Here is a 14,344-nt window from a genome sequence, read left to right as displayed (position 1 = left end):
CCAGCAGGGCCGGCCCGTGGCATAGGCCGTATAGGCAAATGCTAAGGGCGCCGTCCATAAGGGGGCGCCATGCCAGTGCCACAAATGTTGGAGAAAAAAAAAAAGAAAAAAAAAGTTGTTACTATTATTTCTAAATAAAAAAAATAATCTCACGTTAATTAAAATGCAAAGTAAAGCCTATTTAATAGAAATATTATTTGTTACAACATTACGCCCCCCCTCCTCCCCACGCACGGTGCGCCCCCTCCCTTCCCGTATCATGACTCTTTTTGGACGTCACCACATCAAAAAATCAACACAAGATGTCAAAACGGCCAAAACTGTCAGGTGCCCAGGGAAGAAAAAAGAGAAAAGAAGATTAATTAAAATTATTTGTCTGTTACAGAATGTGATAGTACCTGGCTTTTTAGCATTAAGCTAATGTTACATGATTCGGCAATTGCTAATCAATAAATAGCTAGTTCTGTTTTAACGTCGGGTTAATATTGTGGAGGGGGCTAAATTGTTATGGAAAATAATAATGTAACGTTAGGTAATTACAGTACTCCCACCTTACATTCCTCAGGGACATTTGTATTAGATCTTTTAAGCAGGTGTTTTTTGTTTACATTATTGCCTTCTGGTTAGCTAATGTTTGCCCTGCAGGTAATAGTCACTTTTCCACCCCTTTATATATTAGGTATAGTTGTAAGTAAAAAAAAAAGGTCAAAGACAAAGCTATTCGGGTTCTTCTGAGTATATACACTTCACTGCCGATGTGGGGGGGGCGCCACCTAAAATCTTGCCTAGGGCGCCAGATTGATTAGGGCCGGGCCTGATTGCCAGTGAATGATTGCAGCTGGTGGCTGCTGCAGGGCGGAGACACGCGCGGCTGTGGGCGTGTCCCGGGGTGCAACAAGCAGAGCGCAAGGATGAGGCCTGGCCGTGACACCTTGTTTTTAATGAATACTTGGCCTACTACGCTACTGTATTTTATTCTGGGTGATTATTGTGGTACTTGGAGAGCCAAGTATTTTCTGAGGTGCTACTTGGTGAAAAAAAGTTTGAGAACCATTTATAGAGACGCTTTTATAAAGTAACCCGATTATCAAACATTTATAACGGTACCCTTTCCGTAATATGTTACCAGAACTGAACATGACGCCCCCAAGAACATCCCCCATCTCTTGCATTTGTCCCGTCTACAAAAGCTTGTTTTTTGCCCCCCCCCCCCGTTGCTTGACCTCGACAGCGAGGAGAGAGAACTACAAGGTGTCAGAGCGTCTGCACACGCTCTCCTCCACATGCTCTCATGCTGCCTCGCGCCTCCACATCTCTTCCGCCCTGCCTCCCATTCTCCCGCTTGTTATTCTGCCCGCTTTCTCCTCCGTCCGGGTGTCGCGATGTCCACGTGAGGTGCGCGGCTGCGACTTGTGCCAGATTAAAGACAAAAGCGGGGGCACATGCTCGATGAGGAGGTGAAGGAGAAGAAGAAGAAGAAGAAGAAGAAAAAGAAGAAAAGGAGGAGGAGGCTGCTTAAACGTGCTCACAGGCTGCCGCTGTTGTTTCTTCCCCTGTGAGTGCCTTCGTCCTGAGCAGAGCAACAGCATGGATCTCTCCTTCATGGCCGCGCAGGTGAGTGTCGTTTTTTTTTTTTTTTTTTAGAGCGTCGCAACTTTTTCGTTAAAAGAGATTTTTTTGGGGGCTATTTAGACAATTGTGGGTCCTTTTTTATTGACAAGCTTCAATACAGTTGGTTTGCAACGACGACAACCCCCATAAGGGTGACGAAAAGTTGCCTGTTTATAATGTTGTGTTGACTACTTCATGGTTTGTTCAATTGTTTGCTGCGTTGCAAGAATGTGTCGCCTTTGTGTATGGAAGTAGAATTGTCTCACATCAATTTATATATATCAATATGATATAGATACATATGTAACAGGGTCAATTATGTATTTTATAATGTTTTATTATTTTTATAATTACACAAAATGTGTAAATTACTTGTAAATACCTGAATATTATTTGATGTTTCGTCAATGTGGAACCATTGTCTCGTTGTCCTTCCTACTGCAATAATTACTGTGACACCTGTCTTTTTATAAGCGTTGGACACGCCTTCCAACTTCCCTTTGGTCTACAACATGGGTGTCAAACTCTGGCCCGCGGGCCAAATTTGGCCCGCCGTGTAATTTAATTTGGCCCTTGAGGCGATATCAAATTAACACTAAAGCTGGCCCGCCGATTATATATTGCGGCGGTGCCATGGTATTCACCGCTAATTCTCATACTTGCCAACTAGGGATGTCCCGATCCAGGTTTTTGCACTTCCGATCCGATACCGATACTGGCCGATACTGGCCTATCCGGGCATGTATTAAAGTTTAAAGTTATTTAGCCTACTTAGTTGTCAGAATCATGTTGAAAAGGGTTTTAGTACTCTTGATAACAACGAGCCAGCTGAACTAGGGGAGTTTGAATAATACACAATGGTTGGTAACAAGAAACTGACCTGTTTATTCAAGGATAAACACAAAATAGACAAAATTATACATGCCAAACAGAAATGGCATCATTGAACTAGGGCTGGGCGATATGGCCTTTTTTTAATATTGCGATACTTTAAGGCCATATCGCGATACACGATATGTATCTCGATATTTTGCCTTAGCCTTGAATGAACACTTGATGCATATAATCACAGCAGTATGATGATTCTATGTGTCTACATTAAAACATTCTTCTTCATACTGCATTAATATATGCTACTTTTAAACTTTCATGCAGAGAAGGAAATCACAACTAAAAAAATCACTATTTTTTTCATACGGTGTTGATCTGGAAATGTTTGCCTCGGCATTTTGATGGTGTGGGTGTGTGGCACCAAATGGAGATAAGCGTCTCGACAGACGTTACAATATTTGAACAATGATGACGAAAACTGTTTTCTCTGTCGTGTCCGTGTGCCGAAAATTGTTATGCGCTTATTTTTTTATTTGATTTTGTGCGTGGCATATATTTGCCTTGCGCAGAAGACGCTTGAGCAGTGCGCAATTGCACAGGCGTGCACCTTGGAGGGAAGGTTGCTCGCACGGCTGCGCTAGCATCACAGCTAACGTTAGCCATGCTGCTACGTCTCTGCTGGGAGAGGGCGTATACGTATGTGACGTATGATGTGACAGTATGTGATGTGTGTAAGAAGGTGCGCTTGCTGTCTGTGAGAAGGAGACACAGGAAAGAATGAGAAGAGCCTGTCGTGTAATGCCAGCAGCTAAAGGCAACTGCGTGAGAATCCACATACCTGTGGATGTGTTGAAGGTGTGCTGGAAAATGCGTAACAGAAATTAGAGAGCAGCAGAAAAGTGGAATGTATTATTTAAATCGGTGCGTTGGAAAACACAGACCAGAGATCGGCATTTTCCCATGCCCTGCCGATACGCATTTTTTTGCAAATATCGGCGGCCGATCCGATCCAAATATCGGATCGGGACATCCCTATTGCCAACCCTCCCGGGAGACTCCCAAATTTCAGTGCCCCTCCCAAAAATCGTCACGTCCGCTTTTCACCCAGTCCTACAAGTGCTGGCCCAGTCACATAATATGTGCAGCTTCAGCACGCACACACACGTGAATGCAATGCATACTTGGCCAACAGCGATACAGGTTACACTGAGGGTGGCCGAATAACATTTATTAAAACTGTTAGAAATATACGCCACACAGTGAATCCACACCAAACAAGAATGACAAACACATTTCGGGAGAACATCCGCATCGTCCCGGAAGAGTTAGTGCTGCAAAGGATTCTGGGTATTTGTCCTGTTGTGTTTATGTTGTGTTACGGTACGGATGTTCTCCCGAAATGTGTTTGTCATTCTTGTTTGGTGTGGATTCACAGTGTGGCGTATATTACTAACTGTGTTAAAGTTTTTTATACGGGCACTTTCAGTGTACCCTGTATCGCTGTTGATGAAGTTGCATTTACGTGTGTGTGTGTACAGAAGCCGCACATATCTTGAAACTGGGTCTGCACGTTGTTAGAATGGATGAAAAGCGGACGTGACGATAGCTCGTAGAGTACGTTAAAGGCAGTGCCTTAAAGGCACGCCCCCAAGACTGTGGTCTGGTTGGACTACGAGATATAATGACTGATGAACACCTTTATTCGATAATGAAGGTTGCCTCAGCTCAAAGCCTGAGCTCCGACATTAATAACCTAGCATCCAAGAAAAGATGCCAGGCACATCAGATTAGATCAGTGTGTTGCAAACTGAGCAGTTTAAAGTCCTAAATGGTTGGTTTATTAATTGTTATTTTATTTTCAAATTTATTAGCCTGTGGAAAAAGTGAATGTTGATATATACCTCAGAAGGCTGCAAATAGAAAAGAGGCATTCAATTTTTATTTAAATTGTATTAAATATGCCATTGATATTTTTAAATTATTATTATTATTATTTGAAACTCGATATTGCATGTCACTATAAAGTTATATAAGCCTTGCTTGTTCAATATTCAAGGCAAAACTTGTTTGGGTCCCTATTAAAAGGTTACTTTGTTCAACCTTGGCCCGCGGCTTTGTTCAGTTTTAAATTTTGGCCCACTCTGTATTTGAGTTTGACACCCCTGGTCTACAATAACGGGAGAGGTAGGCGTCCATGCGACGGCAGAAAATGTATTGTCTTGTTAAGAACTTAAGTTCACTTTCTTGTTCATTATTATATTTGTGTAGGGGCTCGACGATGGAAAAAAGTTATTGACGACAATTGTATTCTGTGTATTATCAGGTACGTTTATTTCACTGTTGTACGCGACTTGCTCTTTTGACTACGATAACGGGAGAGGGGCTCGACGATGGCCGAAAGTTATTGACAACAATTGTATTCTGTGTATTATCAGTAAAGTGCAGCTGAGCAATCCATGGTGTTGGTCGTGTTCCAAACAATCCACACAACGCAGAGGAAAAGACCACCGATTACACATATGCATATATTAATAAATATACAAATACAAATACAAATGTCATATACAAATAAGTGAATAATTTGTATAAATAAACGCATATTTGTAAATATATTTTTGAGATTTGAAAATATGTACAAATAAAATTTATAAATATAAAAATGTGACTTACAAATAAGGGCAGCACGGTGGAACAGGGGTTAGTGCATGTGCCTCACACTACGAAGGCCCTGAGTAGTCCTGAGTTCAATCCCGGGCTCGGGATCTTTCTGTGTGGAGTTTGCATGTTCTCCCCGTAACTGCGTGGGTTCACTTCGGGTACTCTGGCTTCCTCCCACCTCCAAAAACATGCACCTGGGAATAGGTTGACTTGGCAACACTAAATTGGCCCTAGTGTGTGAATGTTGTCTGTCTATCTGTGTTGGCCCTGTCATGGTCCAAATTTAATGCCCCCACTCGACATCTATTCCATAATTATCATCTCTTAAGACTGACAGAGTTCAATATTTATCACAATGCTTGTCTAACCCATCAAGTCATCCACAGGCTGAATCTTAGGCTCTGTAGCTTGGTTCCTATCTATCATCCCCAGCATGCCCACAACACTCGTAACTTAGATCTGATATCAGGTAAACATCGTCTACTGACTTGTACCGCTCGAAGTGTTGTATGCAGGGGACCAAAGATTTGGAACCGGCTTGATGAGAGCCTCAAGATGCTGTATTCATTCTCCAACTTCAAAAAGAAACTGAAAACTTACCTATTAACCACCTATCTCTAATGCCTCATGTGGGGTAGACTACTGTTGGGTTTTGCATGGTTGAATGAATGTATGTATGTATGTGTATGCTTGCTTTAGCACTATTATTTTGTGTTTATCATATAGCGTTTTTTGTGCTTACCACCATGTTTCAGCATTCCATGTATATACTGTCCTCTGGACCCCCTGCCATAAGCTTCTTCTAGCTTATTTGGGGGACCCTTTCACTTACCAACATCCTTAAATGATATTCACTACTATTGTAATTGTTCTATGGTATTGTGAATAAACTTGAAAACTTGAAACTTGTGATGAGGTGGCGACTTGTCCAGGGTGTACCCCGCCTTCCGCCCGAATGCAGCTGAGATAGACTCCAGCACCCCCCGCACCTCCAAAAGGGACAAGCGGTAGAAAATTGATGGATGAATGGACATACAAATAAATCAAGAATTAGTATAAATAAATGTGTATTTGTTAATATATATTTGAGATTTGAATATAAATATGCTTGGAATAGAATAGAATATATCTTTATTGTCATTGTACATTGTACAATGAAATTGCACACAAATTTGTAGGTACTATCGTAATGTAATCAAGCTAGCGCTGTTAGCATTAAGGAATATGCTAACACATTTACAAGTGTCTGTGTTAGTATTATTAACTTACAATGATGTTAATTTTGTATTGGTTCGGTTTCGTAAATTCACCAAAACGTCACCAAGGAGTTATTGAGTCTGTTTAGCTGATTGGAGAGCTGACTTCCCCAGCTAGTTGGTCCATTATGATGACCTTTGTTTTGTTTGATCAGCTCTTTTACTGCCATGTGACAGGCACCGTTTGGAAACAATTAAGGTATTTACAAAATCTTTATATCCGTGGCTAATGGTCCGGTGCGGTTAATATAAGTCAAAAATATTTAATTTCTTCTCAAATTTGGTGGGTGCTGCGCTATTGCCCTGAAAATACGGTAATATTCGTCAATATTGTCCTTTCCTCAAAACAATATGTGTTTGCATCCTCAAGCAATACAAATACAAATAAAACATGCCCTTGTTTTTGTATACATGTCAGTTATTATCATTCAGTCAAACATTGCTCATATCGTTCATTTGCGCGCTTACCATTTCAGAAAATGGATACCCCAAACAAATATCCCACTACGTTAGTGACTAAAATTAGCCAACATAGAGCCAAAAAAGTTGTGAGTGCCAGCACTTTTTTAAAAGAAGTTGAGAAACATTACTGAATTGAAGAAAAAAACTGCTAGTAAAATACACAAGTGGCATCTGCGTGGCTCTCCACTCCCCTCTAGCCTCTTTGCTCCTTTGTTCACTGACCTACAATAAAATGTAGAAGTGATAGTAAATCTTAATTTATATGTATTTCACAGCAAATTAATGGCTAATCAAAGTGATATTAAAAGTATTTTACCAATAACAGTTAATTGCTTTGAAATATAAGGGTAACACATTTTTTATAGTCAGTTGTAATGTTACAGTCAATTTTGATTAAAGAAAAATACTGTGAAATTTTTGTAAATTTTTACATTGTAGGGCTGTCAAAGTGAACGCATTGATCCATGCAATCAATCACAAAATAGTATTGCATTTATTCCATACAAATAAAGATTATTCACGTGATTTATTTTGACTGCACATGCTCATTAACCTTAACTGTGGATGGTTACCTGAAAGGCGGGTTGGGTTGTCATTGGGTTGGGGTGTGCTCTGTGACAAAGTTCGCTTCAAAATGCACCCCGATGGGACTTTAAATAAACCTGTTAGCAAGTTTTGAGCCAATAAATGACGTGCATTCAAGTAAAGCATTTTAAAAATGTTCCTCTATACATAGATATGAATGTGAATAGCTGTTTGTCTATATGTGTCCTATTGGCTCCACCTTACCCGGGACCTTAGTGAAGATACGTCTTATAGAAATTGGATGGACAATCACATTTCAAAAGTGTGATTAATCTGATTAAAAATGTAATCATTGGGCAGCACTAGTATTTTGCATTATTTTCTGCATGAGCAACTAAAATTGTTCTCTAAAAGATGTGTTTTGTGTTAATATTTGTGGGTGTCTGTAACAGATTCATTGTGTTTGCATTATTTCAAATAGAAAAAAAATGCTTTTTCTCCATTTGATTCGGTTTTCTTCTGAACTTTTTGACTATCAGTGTGTCATTGTCCAATATCAACTCATTATTGTTGTCAAACCATTCAATCTGTGAAATATGTATATTTATTACTGAATGTGCAATAACTAGGGGTGTAACGGTACGTGTATTTGTATTGAACCGTTTCGGTACAGGGGGTTCGGTTCGGAGGTGTACCGAACAAGTTTCCACATGGACATATTAAGTAGCGTACCACACATTGTGTAAACAATGCACACCAAGGCACAACACACGGCATGCTAGCAGCGACCGAGCTACGACAACATGTAAAAGCCAGAGCTGGAAGACCCTCCTGCCTCGTTAAGATCTCCCGTTTGTGAACACTTTGGATGCGCGATACAACAATGGAGGAGGTTTGCCGACATTGTTCAGCAGCTGCTTCTGACAACACGTCAAACATGCTAACCCATTTGAAGCGTCACCACCGCATTCAAGCAGCCTCTCCTCGACGAGTCAGGCAGGGCTAAAGCAATAACAAGTGTTTTTATAGCAGCAGATTTAAGACCATATTGCATTAGAAACTAGATTTTGACCCACTTCTATGGTGTGTTGCGTTTGGACCAGTTGTTCCTCCCCAGGGAATTCAAGTTTCTGGTCGCTCCCAAGCTCTTTACGACACTAAAAGCTGAGTAAAAGAACCACCAGAGACAGAATAGGTATTTTGTAATTTTATCCCCAAAGCTTTGGAAATATAATGAGACCAGTCCAGCATAGAACATTCAATCGCGCAGCTAAGATGGTCTGCTCTAAAATATGAAAACCTTCTATTCTATAAAGTCTCTCTCCCTCCCACCCTCGCTGTCTTGTCTTTCCAGCCCAAACACATGCCCATTGTCCTCTGCAGCTGGACACAAGAAGAGATAAGGAGAAGGATTATCTCTCCTCCTTACATTCCATAGTCAAGGTTAGCACACAGTATTTGCAGACAACCAAAAGACCACAATTGGAAGAAAAACACTAGCTGTTTTGTAATATGATTATGAAAATAAAGAAGTAACACTTAAATACGGATATATGTAAATATCTGCCTCCGACAGGTGCAAGAATAACCCCATATATCCTCTTACTGCCAAGTTAGCCAGGCTGGGGAGGGGAAAGAAAAGTTAATCTGAGGCTGAGTTGACTTGAAACTGTTTAATGTTGCACTTTTTATATGTAGAAGAAAAGTTTTGTCATTTTATTTAATCTGAGCAACAACTTGAGGCAGTTTAATGTTGATTAACGTGGACCCCGACTTAAACAAGTTGAAAAACTTATTCGAGTGTTACCATTTAGTGATCAATTGTACGGAATATGTACTGTACTGAGCAATCTGCCGTATTTTTCGGACTATAAGTCGCAGTTTTTTTCATAGTTTGGCCGGGCTCCAGTGCGACTTATATATGTTTTTTTCTTTCTTTATTATGCATTTTCGGCAGGTGCGACTTATACTCCGGTGCGACTTATAGTCCGAAAAATACGGTACTAATAAAAGTCTCAATCAATCAATCAAAAAAAGCACTTTATATGTAGAAAGGTTTTGTTAAGAAACCATTCTGAGCCTTATCTTATTTATTTTTTATATGTTGACCACATTAACCCTGGCAATGGACCCTGTGTGTATATGTATGTTATGCCATTGTTTACAAATTTGGTAAATAAATAACCAAAAAATGTATATTTTGTTGTTTTCTTACTGTACCGAAAATTAACCGAACCGTGACCTCAAAACCGAGGTACGTACCGAACCGAAATTTTTGTGTATCGTTACACCCTAGCAATAACCCACACTGCCATACTACTTGTTCTCATACATATATAGTCACAACAATGCACCTGTTATTTTTGTATTTGTTTTATTTATCTAATTATTTTGTCTTTATTTTTCTATTTTCTGTTATTCTGTTGTCTATTGCAGTGGTTCTCAAATGGGGGTACTTGAAGGTATGCCAAGGGGTACGTGAGATTTTTTTTAAATATTCTAAAAATAGCAACAATTCAAAAATCCTTTGTAAATATAAATACAAACCTATCTTTTTTTCCAAATAGTTCAAGAAAGACCACTACAAATGAGCAATATTTTGCACTGTTATACAATTTAATAAATCAGAAACTGATGACATAGTGCTGTATTTTACTTCTTTATCTCTTTTTTTCAACCAAAAATGCTTTGCTCTGATTAGGGGGTACTTGAATTAAAAAAAATTTCACAGGGGGTACATCACTGAAAAAACGTTGAGAACCACTGGTCTATTGCGTATCTGCACCCTTATACCAGCAATTATATTTACATGGTGAAACTAATATACTGTATGACATAAGCTCATAACATGCAGCTCAATATATTTCAAGACTTCTTTTGATATATTTTCGATGAATATGGCGTACAGCTTATGAAACTATCGAATTGAAAATCTCAGAAAATTTGGGGTTTTCAAAAACTGCAAACCATGATCAAAATTCTAACAAAAAACCTTGACATTGAGAAAGCGGCGAGAACCTATGCAAAATTAGGACCAAAGCACCACCATTACATGTGAAGTAGACCACAAGGAAGTGTTTTAAATGTAGGAAAAAATGAAATTGATCTTAGATATGATATTGGAGAGCCGGTGGCGTTAGCAATGTGGAATGACAACGCGGGACACGCAATGCTAACAAATGTTTGCATTCTGTTTTCACTTGTTTCAACAAGTCAACTCGAAAGAGACTTCAGACTGTAGAGAATGCGTCTGCCAGACTGTTGACCGGTGCAACCAGAACAGCCCACATTAACCCCATTCTATCAAGTCTTCATTGGCTTTCTGTCAAATTTCGCTTTGAGTTTAAGTTTTTCGTCCTGCTTTCCGTGCTTTGCATAGTAAAGCGCTTCAGTATGTCGCTGATTTGTTGTGGCCCTACACTTCAGGGCGGGAATAAGCAGGAAATGGTTTTTATTGTGAATGTTTAAATGTTTCAAATGTTTTCTGAAAATGTGTTTTATTCTGGTTAAAACAGAAATCTTGTGTGCTTGTCAACATAATAGCAGACAGACATCTAATCAATCTAATCTGATATACGGCTCTGTATAAAGGCACAATCAGATAAATACTGAATCTTCTGTTATGGCTCTCATGTGCAAATGTTGCCTCAAAGGGAGTTTATCTCGGTTTTTTCTTTTGTTGCTTGTCTGTACAAACAACACAGAGACAGAACGAAGGGAATGAATCAACCTAGGCCCGGGCGATATGGCCTGAAAATAAAATCTTCGATTGTTTCACACAAAAATTGACTCACGATTGCGTTCCCTATTTTTTTTAAAAACCATTAAATACAAATGACAGAGATAATTCAAAACAAGCAGTTTGTAATGACACTGTGTGTACTTTTTATTGAAAAATGTTCAAAGAACTAAATTAAAAGCCTCTTCTGTGAGGCAATACTTCTGTCTTAAATAAAATACTTAGGTAATCAAAAATGTATCAATTGCACACTACGTGCAAATAAATAATAATCTCCAACATTGGGATTAATAAAGTGCAAACGTAAAAATTCTGTCTTGAATAAAATTCTTCTGTAAACAAAAATGTTGCATTGCACATTCCATGCAAATATATTAAAACTCCAAAAGAAATCAACATACCAATAGTTAATAAATAGTAATAAATAATCAAATAAATAGAATACAAACTTAAAAATTATGTTTTGAATACCATTTTTCTGTAAATAAATAAATCAAGTAAAACATTGAGATGGCTCTGTAGTTTTAGTAAGTGGATAATGGCAGGATTTTTCATTGTACAGGTACCTGCACCACATCTTGGCGGTGTGCAGAGCGACTGCTTTAGTGATCGCTCTGTGCATTGTGCTCCTTTTTCATCATACAGGGTGCCTTGTGTAACTGATTCCACCACAGTAAGATGTTTTTTTCAGCGAGAATGTGTTGTTGTTTCGGTTTTGTTTGCCTCGTCAAGAGTTACATTTACCCCACTGGGATGGTTGCCTAGTTTTGAGTTGATGGACTAAGTTTGTTGTGCTGCTGTCTTTTTTTTAAACAAACTTTGCAGCGTGCAGTCATTTGTTTCACGCCTTTGGCCGCAAATATAAATCACTGGCGACACTTTTCTTTTCTTTGGATTGAACGTCTCGCTCTCGTTAGCGTTAGTATCAGCTATGTTAAAGTTAAAGTACCACTGATAGTCACACATACACACTAGGTGTGGTGAAATTACCCTCTGCATTTGACCCATGCCCTTGTTCCACCCCCTGGGAGTTGAAGGGAGCAGTGAGCAGCAGCGGTGGCCACGCTCGGGAATCATTTTGGTGATTCAACCCCCAATTCCAACCCTTGATGCTGAGTGTCCAAGCAGGGAGGTAATGGGTCCCAATTTTATAGTCTTTGGTATGAGTCTTTGGGGTAACCACAAGACCACTGAGCAGGATGGCACACCAGACATTGTCATGCATCTTGTGATTGAGTTGGATTCTGCGTGCAATGCTCAATGGATAGATGCTAAATCTTTCATTAGGGCTTTGAAATGCAAATGTTTATAAATTGCTTCCAATTGTAGTCTGCCGCTTCCTTATTTGTGAAAGTAGCCCCTTTCACACAACCGGCAAATGCTGGCATTTTTTCTGCCTGTTGTTCTGTATGAATAACATAGACACAGAAATAGGGTAATAGAGTCCACTTGGCAACTTCCCCCCTAATGAGGTAGTGTGAGTGCCTGTGTAAAAGGGCTTTCTTAAACAGGGTTGTTGGCTGTTTAATTATTAATTAATTAGCGTTGTGATGCATGTACTTGGTTCGGTGCAGAAGGCACAAGTGGTGAATCTTCCTTTATGACTCCGATGTTGCGATTTTGCAGGATCTCTGTCTCAAAGAGGCCGTTATCTCCGCAAGCAATTGCCAAAACAAGCTGTGAGACAAGAGCTCACAATTGTTTCAAAAAGGGGAACACCGCCTCCTTCTAAATAGAAATGCATTGAAGCATGCCCTGCTTTTTCTCTCTCTGTTTAATATGACGTGAGCGATAGCGTTCCACAGCTCCCCATGTGAAGTGCGACTCCTCCCCTTCTCTAATTGTGCAAAGTTTCCGTGAGTGAAATATCAGAAGAGCTAAATTATTCACCCCGCGCAGGCAAAAAAACATGTCACCGAGTCGTTGGTGCTTTTGAAAAACCAAGAATAGCAGCAGCGGCGGTCGGTCTCAGAAGGAGAATTACTGAGGAGGGAAATTTGATAATCATATTCATAACTGAAGGATGGTTGAGCATCATTGTGTGAAGTCGCTCTGCCAACAGCCGCAGGTCGCTACCTTCTTCATCAGAGACTCACACGCATACACACACAAGAGACTGTTGGCGCCTCAGGAGTGTGTTGGCTTTGGAACACTTGGAAGCAATTATGGGGTGTTAAAAATGGCACTGGGCCACTAATTAAAAAGGATGAAATTGCTTCAAGAATAAAATATTTAATAATAATATGAATAAAAGAGTCGGGGCTATGGATTCATGTTAGTGGTCTGAGATGAATCTTACCAGGAAACACTACGGTAACACGCTAAAAAAAAAAACTTTAATGGAAAAAGAAACAATCTGTGATCAAACCCTATGTCAGACCTGGGCAAATTAAGGCCCGGGGGCCTGTTAAAGGGGAACATTATCACAATTTCAGAAGGGTTGAAACCATTAAAAATCCGTTCCCAGTGGCTTATTTTATTTTTCGAAGTTTTTTTCAAAATTTTACTCGTCACGCAATATCCCTAAAAAAAGCTTCAAAGTGCCTGATTTTAACCATCGTTATATACACCCGTCCATTTTCCTGTGACGTCACACAGTGATGCCAATACAAACAAACATGGCGGTTAGAACAGCGAGGTATAGCGACATTAGCTCGGATTCAGACTCGGATTTCAGCGGCTTATGCGATTCAACAGATTACGCATGTATTGAAACGGATGGTTGTAGTGTGGAGGCAGGTAGAGAAAAGGAAATTGAAGAAGAAACTGAAGCTATTGAGCCATATCGGTTTGAACCGTATGCAAGCGAAACCGACGAAAACGACACGACAGCCAGCGACACGGGAGAAAGCGAGGACAAATTTGGCGATCGCCTTCTAACCAACGATTGGTATGTGTTTGTTTGGCATTAAAGGAAACTAACAACTATGAACTAGGTTTACAGCATATGAAATACATTTGGCAACAACATGCACTTTGAGAGTGCAGACAGCACAGTTTTCATCAATTAATATATTCTGTAGACATACCCTCATCCGCGCTCTTTTCCTGAAAGCTGATCTGTCTAGTCCAGTTGGAAATGCATCTGCTTTGAGTGTCGCAGGATATTCACACATTCTTGCCATCTCTGTCGTAGCATAGCTTTCGTCGGTAAAGTGTGCGGAACAAACGTCCAATTTCTTGCCACTTTCGCATCTTTGGGCCACTGGTGCAACTTCAATCCGTCCCTGTTCGTGTTGTTACACCTTTCAACAACACATCG

The 14,344-nt window shown here is 39.8% G+C and overlaps 1 protein-coding gene across 1 annotated transcript in view; it reads left to right on the top strand.

Annotated features, from left to right (window-relative positions):
• Positions 1–995: 995 nt before the first annotated feature.
• Positions 996–14,344, top strand: part of LOC133611233 (uncharacterized protein C14orf132) — a 125,351-nt gene continuing 112,002 nt past the window's right edge. The window contains 2 exon segments of the mRNA XM_061967928.2: positions 996–1,547; positions 1,549–1,614. Of these exon segments, the coding sequence (XP_061823912.2) occupies positions 1,443–1,547; positions 1,549–1,614 (171 nt within the window). The 5' untranslated portion in view covers positions 996–1,442.

The sequence above is a fragment of the Nerophis lumbriciformis genome, linkage group LG08 (assembly GCF_033978685.3).
Source record: "Nerophis lumbriciformis linkage group LG08, RoL_Nlum_v2.1, whole genome shotgun sequence".
In the NCBI taxonomy this organism is placed as follows: Eukaryota; Metazoa; Chordata; class Actinopteri; order Syngnathiformes; family Syngnathidae; genus Nerophis; species Nerophis lumbriciformis.
The sequence above is the reverse complement of the archived record's forward strand: the minus strand, read 5'-3'. Positions and strand labels throughout refer to the sequence as shown.